Below are 12,300 nucleotides of genomic sequence, written 5' to 3'. Positions count from 1 at the left end.
TTTGGTTATTCATAGGCTAATGCTCTGGATAATACATTATTACTGATAATAATATCAGTAATAACATTATTACTGATGGGACAGTAAACAAGTGTCACGTTGTTGCTGAAATGACTAAATTGTTACCCAGTTACATGAAGGAGCACACATCATTAGGTATCTTTCAGCTTTTGAATGAGATTGATTCATGGGAAATTCTTTGGGTTTTTGCTCACTTTTCCCCCAAAAAATTTCTTTTTAATTATGTGAATTAAACTGAAAATGCCCTTTATCTCCATACTTACTATGTTATAGCAGATTCTACTGGAAACTCTGTGATATTATGGACCATATTTATCTTACACATCAATTTAGCACCAGCTTCTAGCACAGTGCCAGGCACATGACGGACACTCAGTAAGTATTCCCAGAACTGAATTGAATTAAATTTACCACTGAAATTAGATTACTCCAAAATTGTACCTGAAAGTTCTATCAAAGTCATCTGTACATTTCCCTGAAATGACGATTTCATGAAGTTTGCAAAGGATTCTTAATATAACTGAATAAACACAAATTATCTAAAGAGTTAAAAATATTTGGGGGGGGGGGAGGGCCACGGTGGCTCAGAGGCAGAGTTCTCGCCTGGCATGCCGGAAACTCGGGTTCAATTCCCAGTACCTACCCATGATAAAATATATATATATATATATAATATATGTTTTTTTTGGTGGGGGAGGTACATCCAGAGTAACAGCACATGTATCAAATTTCAGATTGAGTTGATTTAAAATAGCTAAGGTATAAAACCATAGAAAATATGAGTAAATACACTGCCTATCAAGGCTTGTTATGTAATTACATGGTTTTGGTATGGTTCTAATTCATAGAAAACTATTAAAAAAGGATCATTTCTATTCAAATTCCTTCACCAATGGAGACTTTTAATATCTTGGAGACGAATATCCGTGTCTCTAAATGTTAAGCCACTTGAATAAATAATTCAATCAAGTTTACCTTTTAAGTTTACATCGGTTCTTTGTTAATTATGAAATTTGAAAACCTTAACATTTTTGTTTCTGGCTAATCTTCAGCTAATAAAATAAAATAAGCAATAAAAATAGCTGAACCAATTTAAAACATTTTTTTTCACTTTTTTTCTAAAGTCACATCTGGGTTTACCAAGACATATGCCAAGCTTCAGCCAGAATAAAATATGACTGAGGAGTTAAGACCCCTCCTAAAAGCAAAGCTTGAATGGGGAGCTTTGAGAAAGATGTATATATAGTGACACTCATACAACTGTTAGTTGTAAACCTAAGACGAAAATTTGTATTTGTTTTTTTTTAAGATCAACATTTAGTCATTAGGCTCCTTGGGGTACTTCGAAGCAGAAAAAAAAAATGTCAGTTTTACAGTGTACTTATATTCAAAGATGAGGGTATCATTTTCTTTTTTACATCCTGGTGTGGAATGTCCAAATTCACCACCTCTATTACGGCAGTGTGACTCTGTATTATGATTATAGTGCATTTGAAATATGGCAAGGAAACAAGTGATCAGAAGAATTCTCCTCAATTATCACTGAAAGCACTTGCTCCGCCAATCACTGACCTCGCCTCAAAACTCCTTGCAATTAACTGCCCCTGTCATCATCCATCCCTTTTCACACAGGAAATTACCAGCTAGCAGAAATAGCATGGAGGCAGCAAGAATGCAGCCTAAAAATTACTAGTCCAACTGTTAAAAATTGAATTATCTCCTTCAGTTGTCAGCTCCAGGGTTTTTCTTTCTTCTGTAGAAATTTTCAGTTGAGGTGACTGTCATGAAGATTTGTGGTCTGGGCCAACGTCTCTTTGGTGGCCGAAGTGGACAGTGGACTTCTTAGAGTACAGGGGCAGAGAGGGTTATGGCTTTGTAGTGTCTTTTCTTATGTGAGTGCCGCTTTCTCGCCTGCGGGGAGAGTGAGAATTGTGTGAAACCTGCCCCACATGTACATTATTTTTGTTATCCTTATGCCTCGTCCTCTCCTCTCCCAACAGGGTCTTTTTACGTATGACTCATCCTTCTTCCTTCTCTTACACAAGGCCATGGAGGTAAAATTTATTATTATCCCTCCAAAACAGCTTATAGGAGAAGGGGGAACAATCTTCTTATTTAAACATCCATGTACACTTGTAAAACCATCAGCAATACATGACTATGCTGGTGTATATCAAACGAAAGTTGGAGCTCTGTTCTACCTGACCTTTAAGACCTAGCAAGTACCTGGGATCAGCTGTCTCGCAAAAACTGAGTGTGGCGTGTAGGAGTGGAAAATTTATTTTCTTGCTTTTGTTTTCCACAACATGATCAGCCTTCTCTGCCAAACTCAAAATAAATTTTTAAACCCCAATGGAAGACGTTTAAAGGGGATTTTTTTAAAAAACAACTTTTTTTTCCCCAAAATAAGGGTAAATACTAATGATAAAAATAATAACCAGCAAGTTTATTTTGAACTTTGTGTTTAGCCACTCAAGGCAGACCACTGGTGTGCATGTAATAAAATAGAATGTTCAGTGAATTTTCGGAGATGTAATTTCTGTCCTCATAAACATAGTTTAAAGGAGGACGACAAAACATTTTAAAATTCTGTCATTCATGATGAACTATGAATGAAGCAAGGTCTTTACTGCTTTTCTTTTTCCTTAATAAGGACAACCTTTTAAAAAGTGGGAAGGGGGAGGCTTCTACTCTGCCTTCCTTTGGCAGCAGACTGTTTCCCTGCCCTTGATTGGGCTGAGGATATCGACAACTCCAAAGAAATGCTTTAATACATCCAGCCAGGTTGCATCGTGCACAGCAGGGCCGCGTCAGACATCTCATCTTTGTTGTGGCTTGGAAAGCTGTGGCGTGGTTTTCTGTGGCTCTGCAGTCACACAGCTAGCCAAACGGTCTTCTCCTCCATCTTCTCAGCTTCTTCCGGGAATTCTAAGTACAGCAAACATAACTTTTACTATGCAAAATGCTTTTAAACATAAGCATTCTATAACATTTTCTCACCAAAGTGCAGAATTTGTTTAGATGGGAGGTAACTTTATGTGTGGGATATTTCTCACCTACCTCCCACTCTCCACCCCCACATAAACACTGCCCTATTGAATTCTAGGTGTGAACACCTAGATATTTCACTCTGACTCAATGTTCCATTCTCATGGGTGATAAGACTTGTACAATGAAATACATTTGATAATATCAACTGTATATTTTAAGCATATACAAAATGTTCAATAACTAGATTGAGGGAATGTACTTGAAACAACAAAGTTAACAAAATAGGTTTCTCTTAAACAAGAAGGCACAGTAGAATCCCCTCGACAAATAGCTCACTTTTAGAGTATTCACAGTCTGTGCACCTCTCTAATTGCCTTCATTAACCTACATAATACAGCAGCTCACACGTTAAAGGTGGGAGAATTTAAACATTGAGAGGTTAAATGACTTGCCCAGAGTTGCACCTAGCTAACGGCAGAGATGAGTTGTGAACACAAGTAGTCTGACTCTTAAATCTGACTATTAATCTCTCTACACTCTACTGATTCTCAGTAAGTGAATTCAGAGTGTACCTAATGTGTTTAAAATAAGATATGGTTTACCTAAAACATGTCGACCTTTATTGTAACGTAAGTGCTGCTTAGAGCAAAATATGCCTGTGGAAACCAGCGCTGTAATCTCATGTCTTTCCCTCTAATGAAGGGCATTTTCTTTGCAAGAGAATTAAGCACAGAATTGTGCAAGGATTGAAATGCTTGCTGAAATCAGAATTACACCCACCTTGGCAGGTTATGTCAAGCACCCAGGGCACAAAGAAAGAACAGCAAGCTGGAGTGAGTGCTTACATATCCAAATTTGAGCTTCAGCCATATCTGTGGGTTAGTTTCCAAATGGACATTTACATTGCCTTTCAGTGGATCAAGTTGGTGCTTATTTGCCAAATGTGTTACTTAGATCTAGGAAAAAGACTTGCACGGCCCCAGGGAAGTTTCACAATTACAGCCTAACTAGTAAGACTTCCCAACTTACTTTGCATCAAGGGTGCCCCGAAGTGTTTGATAAACACAATCCCTAATAGTTCATTGATTTGGGGGAAGCAGCATTCTGTTGCCTTTACGTAGGTCCCAATTGGGAGCTGTGAACTGATGCCCCACCTTGACTTTGCTCTTATTGAGATTTAGGAACATGTGGTACATTCCTGGTTCTGGTTTAGGGGAAGGGTAAAAAGGGGGATCCAGAGATTATGTTTGTGGAAATCTAACTTTTATTGTATCACCTAAAGCAGCACAACCTGCTACACTAATGAGATCATGTTCTTGGTTTAAAAGGGCAATTGTTAGCCTGACTTTGTACTCACTAAAAACATTCCCCCAATCTTGTTAAATTATTGCTCTCATTTCAGATTTTTATGGCTGTGCAGCTTACCAGCCCTCATTTCTTTACGTTTCATTCATTTTCCTTGTATTGATGATTAATGGAGGATGTCGAATGTTAGAGTGAACAGACATCAGCAATTGCAAGATCATAATTAGTTTAGCTGACGAGGGCCTCTGATAGCACTTGCATCTGGATGGAAAAATTACCCTATAGGGAACTGGCTGCTCACCAGGTCTTTTTAGTGATACATTGTGAAACACCCGATGAATCAAATGCCCTTTCAATGCCAAGAAAGTGTTCCAGTCTTGAAGCCAAAATTATGTCTGCAGAAAGCTTTCCATTTGAAATGTATCAGAATACAATTATAACCATTGTATTTTCTTGGCAAGGATATCACTGTTCTACAGTATGGACTGAAGTTAAATAAATTGCCTAAATTTTATGAATCCCTGAAATTTTGACTTACAGTGTTTGTAATTGTAAATTCATAATAAAATTGGGTTCCAGCAAGATTTTTTCCACTCCTTATCTAACATGCATATTTTATCATTAAAGGCTCTGCTTTTTGGAGAAAGGATGGCTGAGCTGCAATTCAGGCTGTCTTTTTTATGCAGCAACAGAATTCCATTTCCTGCCTGTTAGTATCTGTGCCTACCAACACAGCCTGATTTTTGTTTAAATGAGAAGTTTAATGAAATCATTACTTGATAGCAAGAATAGAACAAGTGATACTAATTAATCTACTTTGAAATATTCTTAGATTATTTTTGAATCTGAAGATTACAGAACTCAGGCTACTAAAATCAATTTGTATTTGGAAATGGTTGTGATTTCCAAGTCTGAGTCAAATAAAATAAATAAATAACCATTGAAAGTGTTGCCTGGCTCACACAGGCATCTCAAAAAGGTTCTCCTTGGTAAAGCTGTACTTCTTGCTGGCTAAAGCTTCTGTTGGTCAGCTTGGAATACAGGAGGTGTTCCTTTTCAGATTTTAGAGTTGCTAATGAGAGACCAGAATTGAGTGTCATACATTCTCTTCACACTTACTTGGAAGCATTTGTTCCAAACCTGACCGTATTTTAAGCTCAGGTAGCATGCGCTTCTCCTTTTCTAAAGAATCTGTAACATACCGCCTTGCTCTTTCTTTCGACTTTTGTTTTGATGCTTTTAAAAGGTATATTTCAGGGCTCAGCATTTAGGGGAACCATCATTAAAGGCACAAAACCCAAAGTTCAAAAAGTTAAAGCTGTTTCTGTGAAAGCCTTTGGTGTTCCCCACACCTCATCCATCACTGTAGGGTTAATTATAATGAAAATCAGTGGTGCCTATTAAACACAATTGAACCTGACCTCATTATGGGCAGCGTGGTTTTATACTGTCATTGTTGCTGGTCCAAAGACAAAACTCCTGGGTTGATTTGGGCTAACTCCACAGATCATGTGACTCACCTCTGACCTTGTTTTTTTTTTTTTTTTTCGTTTCAGAGGCGTAGAGGCTCGGGTGTTTTTTGTGCCAATTGCCTGACCACAAAGACCTCTCTCTGGCGAAAGAATGCAAATGGCGGATATGTATGCAATGCGTGTGGCCTCTACCAAAAGCTTCACTCGGTAAGAACTTGTTAGTTTGTTCCAGGAAATGCTTTATAAAGCAGCACTGGCCTGGTCTGTGGTGTGCTAAGTGCCATTCCCTGGAATGCTATGCCTACCCCCGCAGGGTTGTTTAATGCAGCATTTTGAGTGCACATGTGATTGTGGTGAAGTCGGCTTAGACGTTCTGGGGAGATACCGTTGAGATCCTTAGCAGGGCACTATGCTTCTTTGATATAAAAGAGGAAAATGATTGATTTCTAGGAACTTCACATAACGTAGCCTAATGGTTATCAGACTTAAGTGAAATTACTCGAGGTAAAAAGAAGAAACCTCAGAAGTTTCCAAAATACTACCAAAAGTTTTGTTTTTGTTTGTTACTTTGACTTATTTTTTCCCAAATTTTAGTTAGAAGTTTCTAGAATATTTAAACTCACAAATCCCCTATCTGAATATGCATCTGAAGTCCTGAAGAATATTTTTGTTTAGTTTCAAAAGTTGATCTGATGACAAGAGCCAACTTGAAAATAGGAATACCCCATGTAGTAAACAGAAATCTATTTCTCTCTGCCTTTTTCACTTCATTTGGCATTTTACCATAACTCTGAGCACAAGTCAGTGAATACGGATTACAGTTTTAGACAAAAAGGCCTCAAAAATGGACCATTGGATGCACTCTTTAAAAAATGCATGCTGCCCAAAGTCCTAATTAGTATAAGCTGTAAAAACCTTAGCTTTTAGCATGTAGCTAGTGGAAAGATTCATCCTCACCACTGCCTTACTTCTTTTTTTAATTTTCACCATTAAAACACAGCGATAAACTTCCATTTAATGAATGCTGACAGTAATGATTTTAATTGAACTCTGGCCAATAATAGGCCAAGAATTAATTAAACTCCTGCTCTGCCAGGTTAGCATCATTTAACCACTATGATATAAACAAAACTCTTTTGTAAAATTATTTTAATATTCATCTCTTCAGGGACAAGATGTTTTCAGTTTTCAGTTTTTATTTCAATCATAAATTGAAATGCATAAAGGTTATGCTCATGACTCATGTTAAAGACTGCCACAAAAGTTATGGAAGTTTAAAAGAGGTGTTAATGCAGATGTCAGGTTTCTCCATAACAGGGAGATTAACTACTGTGTATTTTTAAATGAATATCAGCTCTTTTTAAATCTGAACATTCTGAACAAAATAAATGCACCTGGCATATGCCAGAGTTTTGTCACTTTCATTCTGAAACCAATAATGGAATGGCTAATAACTAGGGGACTATCTCTACTTCCATCAGAATACTTTTGTGACAACAGAAACATTCCAAAGAGAACTTATATTCATATTACATTTAATATGTCAGTTAACCCCATGCATTACATTGCATCCTTTTCAGGAATACTTCACAAATTATATATTATCTATATATTTAGAAATTATTTCCTAATTTCAGTAATTTTTTTGGAAGAATTGGACCTTAACCAATTTAAAGATTCTCCTTCTCAAGTGTAAGTCTGTAAAAATGCATTAGTTTTGTTTTGTTTTGTTTTGGGGGGGGGGGGTGCGGTCTGGGAATCAAACCCGGGTCTCCTGCATGGAAGGTGAGCATTCTACCACTGAAGCATCCGTGCACCTCAGAATGCGTTAGTTTTTTTAAAAGTTATTCCTTCCATTTTAAAAATTAAAGTTGAGCTCTTACAGCAAGTCAGATTTTTATTATAGAGGCATCCATGCATTTTAGTCATATAAACACCTGTGGAACATGTACATAAATGCCAATCATATAATACTTAAGCTGAGTGAAATGATTTAAAATGAGCAAGAGTCAGCATTCCCTTTCTGCAGAGTAGACTGACAGATTGGATATTTGAACCAAGGCCACAAATGAATTTAGGTTTCCAACAGAAAACAAATGTGTCACTTGTTAGCAAGTAAAATCTTCCATATTGAATATAAAATATTGTTAAAGAGGAGTACAGCTGGGAGATAAAAAAAAAATCTCCCACTTAAATAGCTTTGATTACCTGGTTTCTTTCCTCACAACTCTTATCAGTTTTCCTTTGTTTATTTATGCACTGATCTTTGATAGTTTTACAGTCACATTTGAAATTACTTAGACGCATGTGTAATTTTCCCACTATTGCTGTCAATACTTGTATCCCACATTATCAGGTTGACATCCCAGTGCCAACTCAAAAGTTGAAAAATATTTCAGCAAAATGACATGTCTTCATATCACTTTCCTACACATTTTTCTTACTAAATAGTGCAATCCCCAAATCTATTTAATTTGGGAAAGCTGGTTTCAAATCAGCTAATGTCTTTGGTCCTCTCTGCCAAGATGGACATGATTTTACTAGGCTAAAACTGTGCACCTTGGGTATGTCCTCTGATCCCGTGTAGACCAAAGGGAGAGCTTTGGTAAATCTAGAAAGCCTGTCCTTGAAATTTGAATTTAAATGTGGTTTATATTGGTGAGGAAATGTGAATGCGTTTTAATTTATTTTTGCAATGTTTTCCTTTTATGGATTGTGTGTGTATTTTCTACAGACTCCCAGGCCTTTAAACATCATTAAGCAGAACAATGGTGAGCAGATTATTAGGAGGAGAACAAGAAAGCGCCTTAACCCAGAGGCACTTCAGGCTGAGCAGCTCAACAAACAGCAGAGGGGAAGCAGTGAGGACCAGGTCAATGGAAGCCCATTAGAGAGGAGGTCAGAAGATCAGTCAAATGAAGGTCACCAGAGAGAAATTCCACTCCCGAGCCTGAGTAAATATGAAGCCCAGGGTTCATTGACTAAAAGCCATTCTGCTCAGCAGCCAGTCCTGGTCAGCCAAACCCTGGATATTCACAAAAGGATGCAACCTTTGCACATTCATATAAAAAGTCCTCAGGAAAGTACTGGAGACCCAGGAAATAGTTCATCCGTATCTGAAGGGAAAGGAAGTTCTGAGAGAGGCAGTCCAATAGAGAAGTACATGAGACCTGCAAAGCACCCAAATTATTCACCACCAGGCAGCCCTATTGAAAAGTACCAGTACCCCCTTTTTGGACTTCCCTTTGTACATAATGACTTCCAGAGTGAAGCTGATTGGCTGCGGTTCTGGAGTAAATACAAGCTCTCCGTTCCTGGGAATCCGCACTACTTGAGTCATGTGCCTGGCCTACCAAATCCTTGCCAAAACTATGTGCCTTATCCCACCTTCAATCTGCCTCCTCATTTTTCAGCTGTTGGATCAGACAATGACATTCCTCTAGATTTGGCGATCAAGCATTCCAGACCTGGGCCAACTGCAAACGGTGCCTCCAAGGAGAAAATGAAGGCACCCTCAAGTGTAAAAAATGAAGGTCCCTTGAATGTAGTAAAAACCGAGAAAGTCGATAGAAGTACTCAAGATGAACTTTCAACAAAATGTGCACACTGTGGCATTGTCTTTCTGGATGAAGTGATGTATGCATTGCATATGAGTTGCCATGGTGACAGTGGACCTTTCCAGTGCAGCATATGCCAGCATCTTTGCACGGACAAATATGACTTCACAACTCATATCCAGAGAGGCCTACATAGGAACAATGCACAAGCGGAAAAAAATGGAAAACCTAAAGAGTAAAACCTTAGCACTTAGCACAATTAAATAGAAATAGGTTTTCTTGATGGGAATTCAATAGCTTGTAATGTCTTATGAAGACCTATTAAAAAAAGTACTTCATAGAGCCTGCCTTATCCAACATGAAATTCCCTTCTTTTACTATTCCTTCTTTTGATGACAAGGTTACCAAGATTTTTAAAAATTGAGACAAATGGTCAGTGAGAAAGAACGGGAGATGGTAAACAATCAGTTTTTTTAGAACCTTAGTAAGCCAAAAGCATCTTGGCTAATGCATACTGGGGAAAGGATCCATAAGAAGTATCACCAGACTATCATTATTATGTTTGTAAAGAAAGGGTAAAAAAAATGTCTAGAATTTAAAAGCATTTACATATGTGATACCGAAGCCGTAATGAGCTGGCCCGTTGGCCCATTTATTCCAAAACCCATAGACAGTTGCTGAAATTTAGAAGTGTCATGAAATCCTAGGCATATGAAAGGAAAATGGCGCCCTCTCAGATCACTCCCCTCTCCTTGACTGTGTTTCCAGTTGAGACCAGAAACGCGAGCTGTGGTTAGGCTTGGTGGGGGAGCCCCAGGAAAAGCAACAGATGGTGGCACAATGTTTTTGGCCAGCCCTTGCCTGTACATACCCATGCACAACCTCTCTGATATTTTTTGTCCTTTAGATGTTCAAATACTCAGTAGTCCTTTTGTTCATCTTGTCCAAATATATATGCGGTTCAAAAAAAAAAAAGCAATGTCCTCCATGCTTACGTAGAAATTTTATTTTAGCCAGATAATATTTCTTTCTTGGATATGATAAAGCAGTTTGGATTTGTTTTTTAAGCCTCCTCTTGGTCACTAATCTCACTTGGCACATTGTAACTCAAAGTATCCCCTCAGTTCCTGAAAAGATTAGATGGATATAAAAGTCAGACCATGGGCTTTATTTGTTGAGAACAAAAGGTAATTTCTCCACAAGGTAACCTGCTGTATTTATTTATTTTCTGTTGGTTAAATATAATTTCCAAACTTTGTGGTCAGGTAGAGTCTAAGGTTACGTTACCACAGACTGACAGTTGGTATATATACCAATCAATCCCTTCAGTAGATTTATACCAGTTTAGTTAGGTAGCATTAAATAGGATTCTTAGGAATATGTCTTCATAGTACTTTTAATACTTAAGGCTTTGTAAAACTATCCATGAAGGGAAAGCTCCTCAGCATAACTGCTCAGGGAAATAGGGCTAAATAACTGAACATTAAATAATTGGTAAAAGGTGCTGTTAGTCGAGCCTCAATGCTTGCTACAAGGATGTATGTACAAGGACTGACTTTAATAATTTGCATTATATTGTCCCAACCAGTAGTTTATTTTTTGCCACGGAGATGTAGAAGATATTACAAGCTACTGGATGCACTGTCAGATTAACTTATTTCATTAAAGAAGTTGGGAGAACAAATAGGAAAAAAAAACTTATTTTTCTAGTAAATATTAATGTATTACATTTCAAATAATGGTGCCTGACATATTGAATAATTATTTTCTACAGTGTACGTATGCAACAAAGATATTCCATCATGCATTAGAGTCAGTTCTGGCTCTGCCTAGCTGTTTACATTTGCAAATGTAGCAAACAAGGTAATGAAGCAACTATTTCTATTGCAGTAGGTATCTTTTTGTGTGTGTGTGTGTGTGTGTGTGCATTAAAGTTGTAAACAGTAACATGAAACAAATGAAAGTTCTTGATATAATGGTATGGAAAACAAGAAGGAAGTGAAAATATTTTTATGCCTACTTAGGAGAAAAAGGGTAGCACTATTCATTCCAAGTACTTTTCTTTTTTAATTTTTAAGCTCTTAATTCACATTGTTATGCTTAAAATGATAAACATATACCCTCTTTTTATTGCTTTGTCTATGTTTCAGATGAAACATTTCAGAAATTATTTTGATAAGTGCTGCTGGAATCTGCAGCACAGATGTTTTTATTGCATTCTGTAGTCGCACTTGCACTCCATTTTTACATTAATTCATAGTGGCTTTGTATTGTTCATTTTGTTTGGGTTTTGTTTCTTTTCACAGTGCCGGGTCTTCTTTTCTTGGTTGGATGGCAGGTAGAGTTCAACCAATTCCTGACTGTTGCAGTGAATGAAGTTAAAAGTGTCTTTCTGATGTTGTGTTGTCATTTCCATCTTTGCATTTTTGTTTTCCTTTAAAAAGAAAAAAAAAAAAAACAGAGAAAGAGAGAGAAAGAAATCAGGACTAAGTCCTTTGCTTCAGTTTCATTGTTCACCGGCTCTACCTTGATCTCATGTGTCGCGGAGTTCTTATATTCACATAAACTGAAATGTAGAGGTGGCATGAGGAGCTGTGCTATTTAAATTATGCAACGTAAGTAACTTATCTTTCTTAGGAATTTTGATGTATGCATCTCAAAACGACCAGGCAGACTTGAGAGGTGGCAATTAAATACCAAAAAAAAAGAAAAGAAAGAAAGAAAAAGAGATCTCCGAAACAGCAAAAAAAAAAAAATAATAATAATTTTTTTTCAGTCAAAAGAGTAAAAACAAAGCACACTGTTAAAATCCTCAAGCAACATTTGGACTGCACAAATGAGCAAAACACCAAGAATTTGGTTAGCTTGGGCAGTATTGCAGGTATTACTTCTTGGCAAAACTACTCCTTAAACAATTTCTCCAGTGCGTCAGACGCAAAAAGGTGGTTCATTTT

At 37.3% G+C, this 12,300-nt stretch overlaps 1 protein-coding gene across 8 annotated transcripts in view; it reads left to right on the top strand.

Annotated features, from left to right (window-relative positions):
• TRPS1 (transcriptional repressor GATA binding 1) overlaps window positions 1-9,689 on the top strand; it is a 236,890-nt gene extending 227,201 nt beyond the window's left edge. For all 8 annotated transcript variants that reach the window (XM_077167515.1, XM_077167510.1, XM_077167514.1 and 5 more), the window contains 2 exons: window positions 5,874-5,996; window positions 8,524-9,689. In XM_077167515.1, coding sequence (XP_077023630.1) covers window positions 5,874-5,996; window positions 8,524-9,585 — 1,185 coding nt within the window. In that variant the 3' untranslated portion in view covers window positions 9,586-9,689. The remainder of the gene's footprint in view (window positions 1-5,873; window positions 5,997-8,523) is intronic.
• Window positions 9,690-12,300: the final 2,611 nt, after the last annotated feature.

The sequence above is a fragment of the Tamandua tetradactyla genome, chromosome 6, assembly GCF_023851605.1.
Source record: "Tamandua tetradactyla isolate mTamTet1 chromosome 6, mTamTet1.pri, whole genome shotgun sequence".
Classification (NCBI taxonomy): domain Eukaryota; kingdom Metazoa; phylum Chordata; class Mammalia; order Pilosa; family Myrmecophagidae; genus Tamandua; species Tamandua tetradactyla.
Note: the sequence above shows the minus strand (reverse complement) of the source record. Positions and strands in the feature narration are given on the sequence as shown.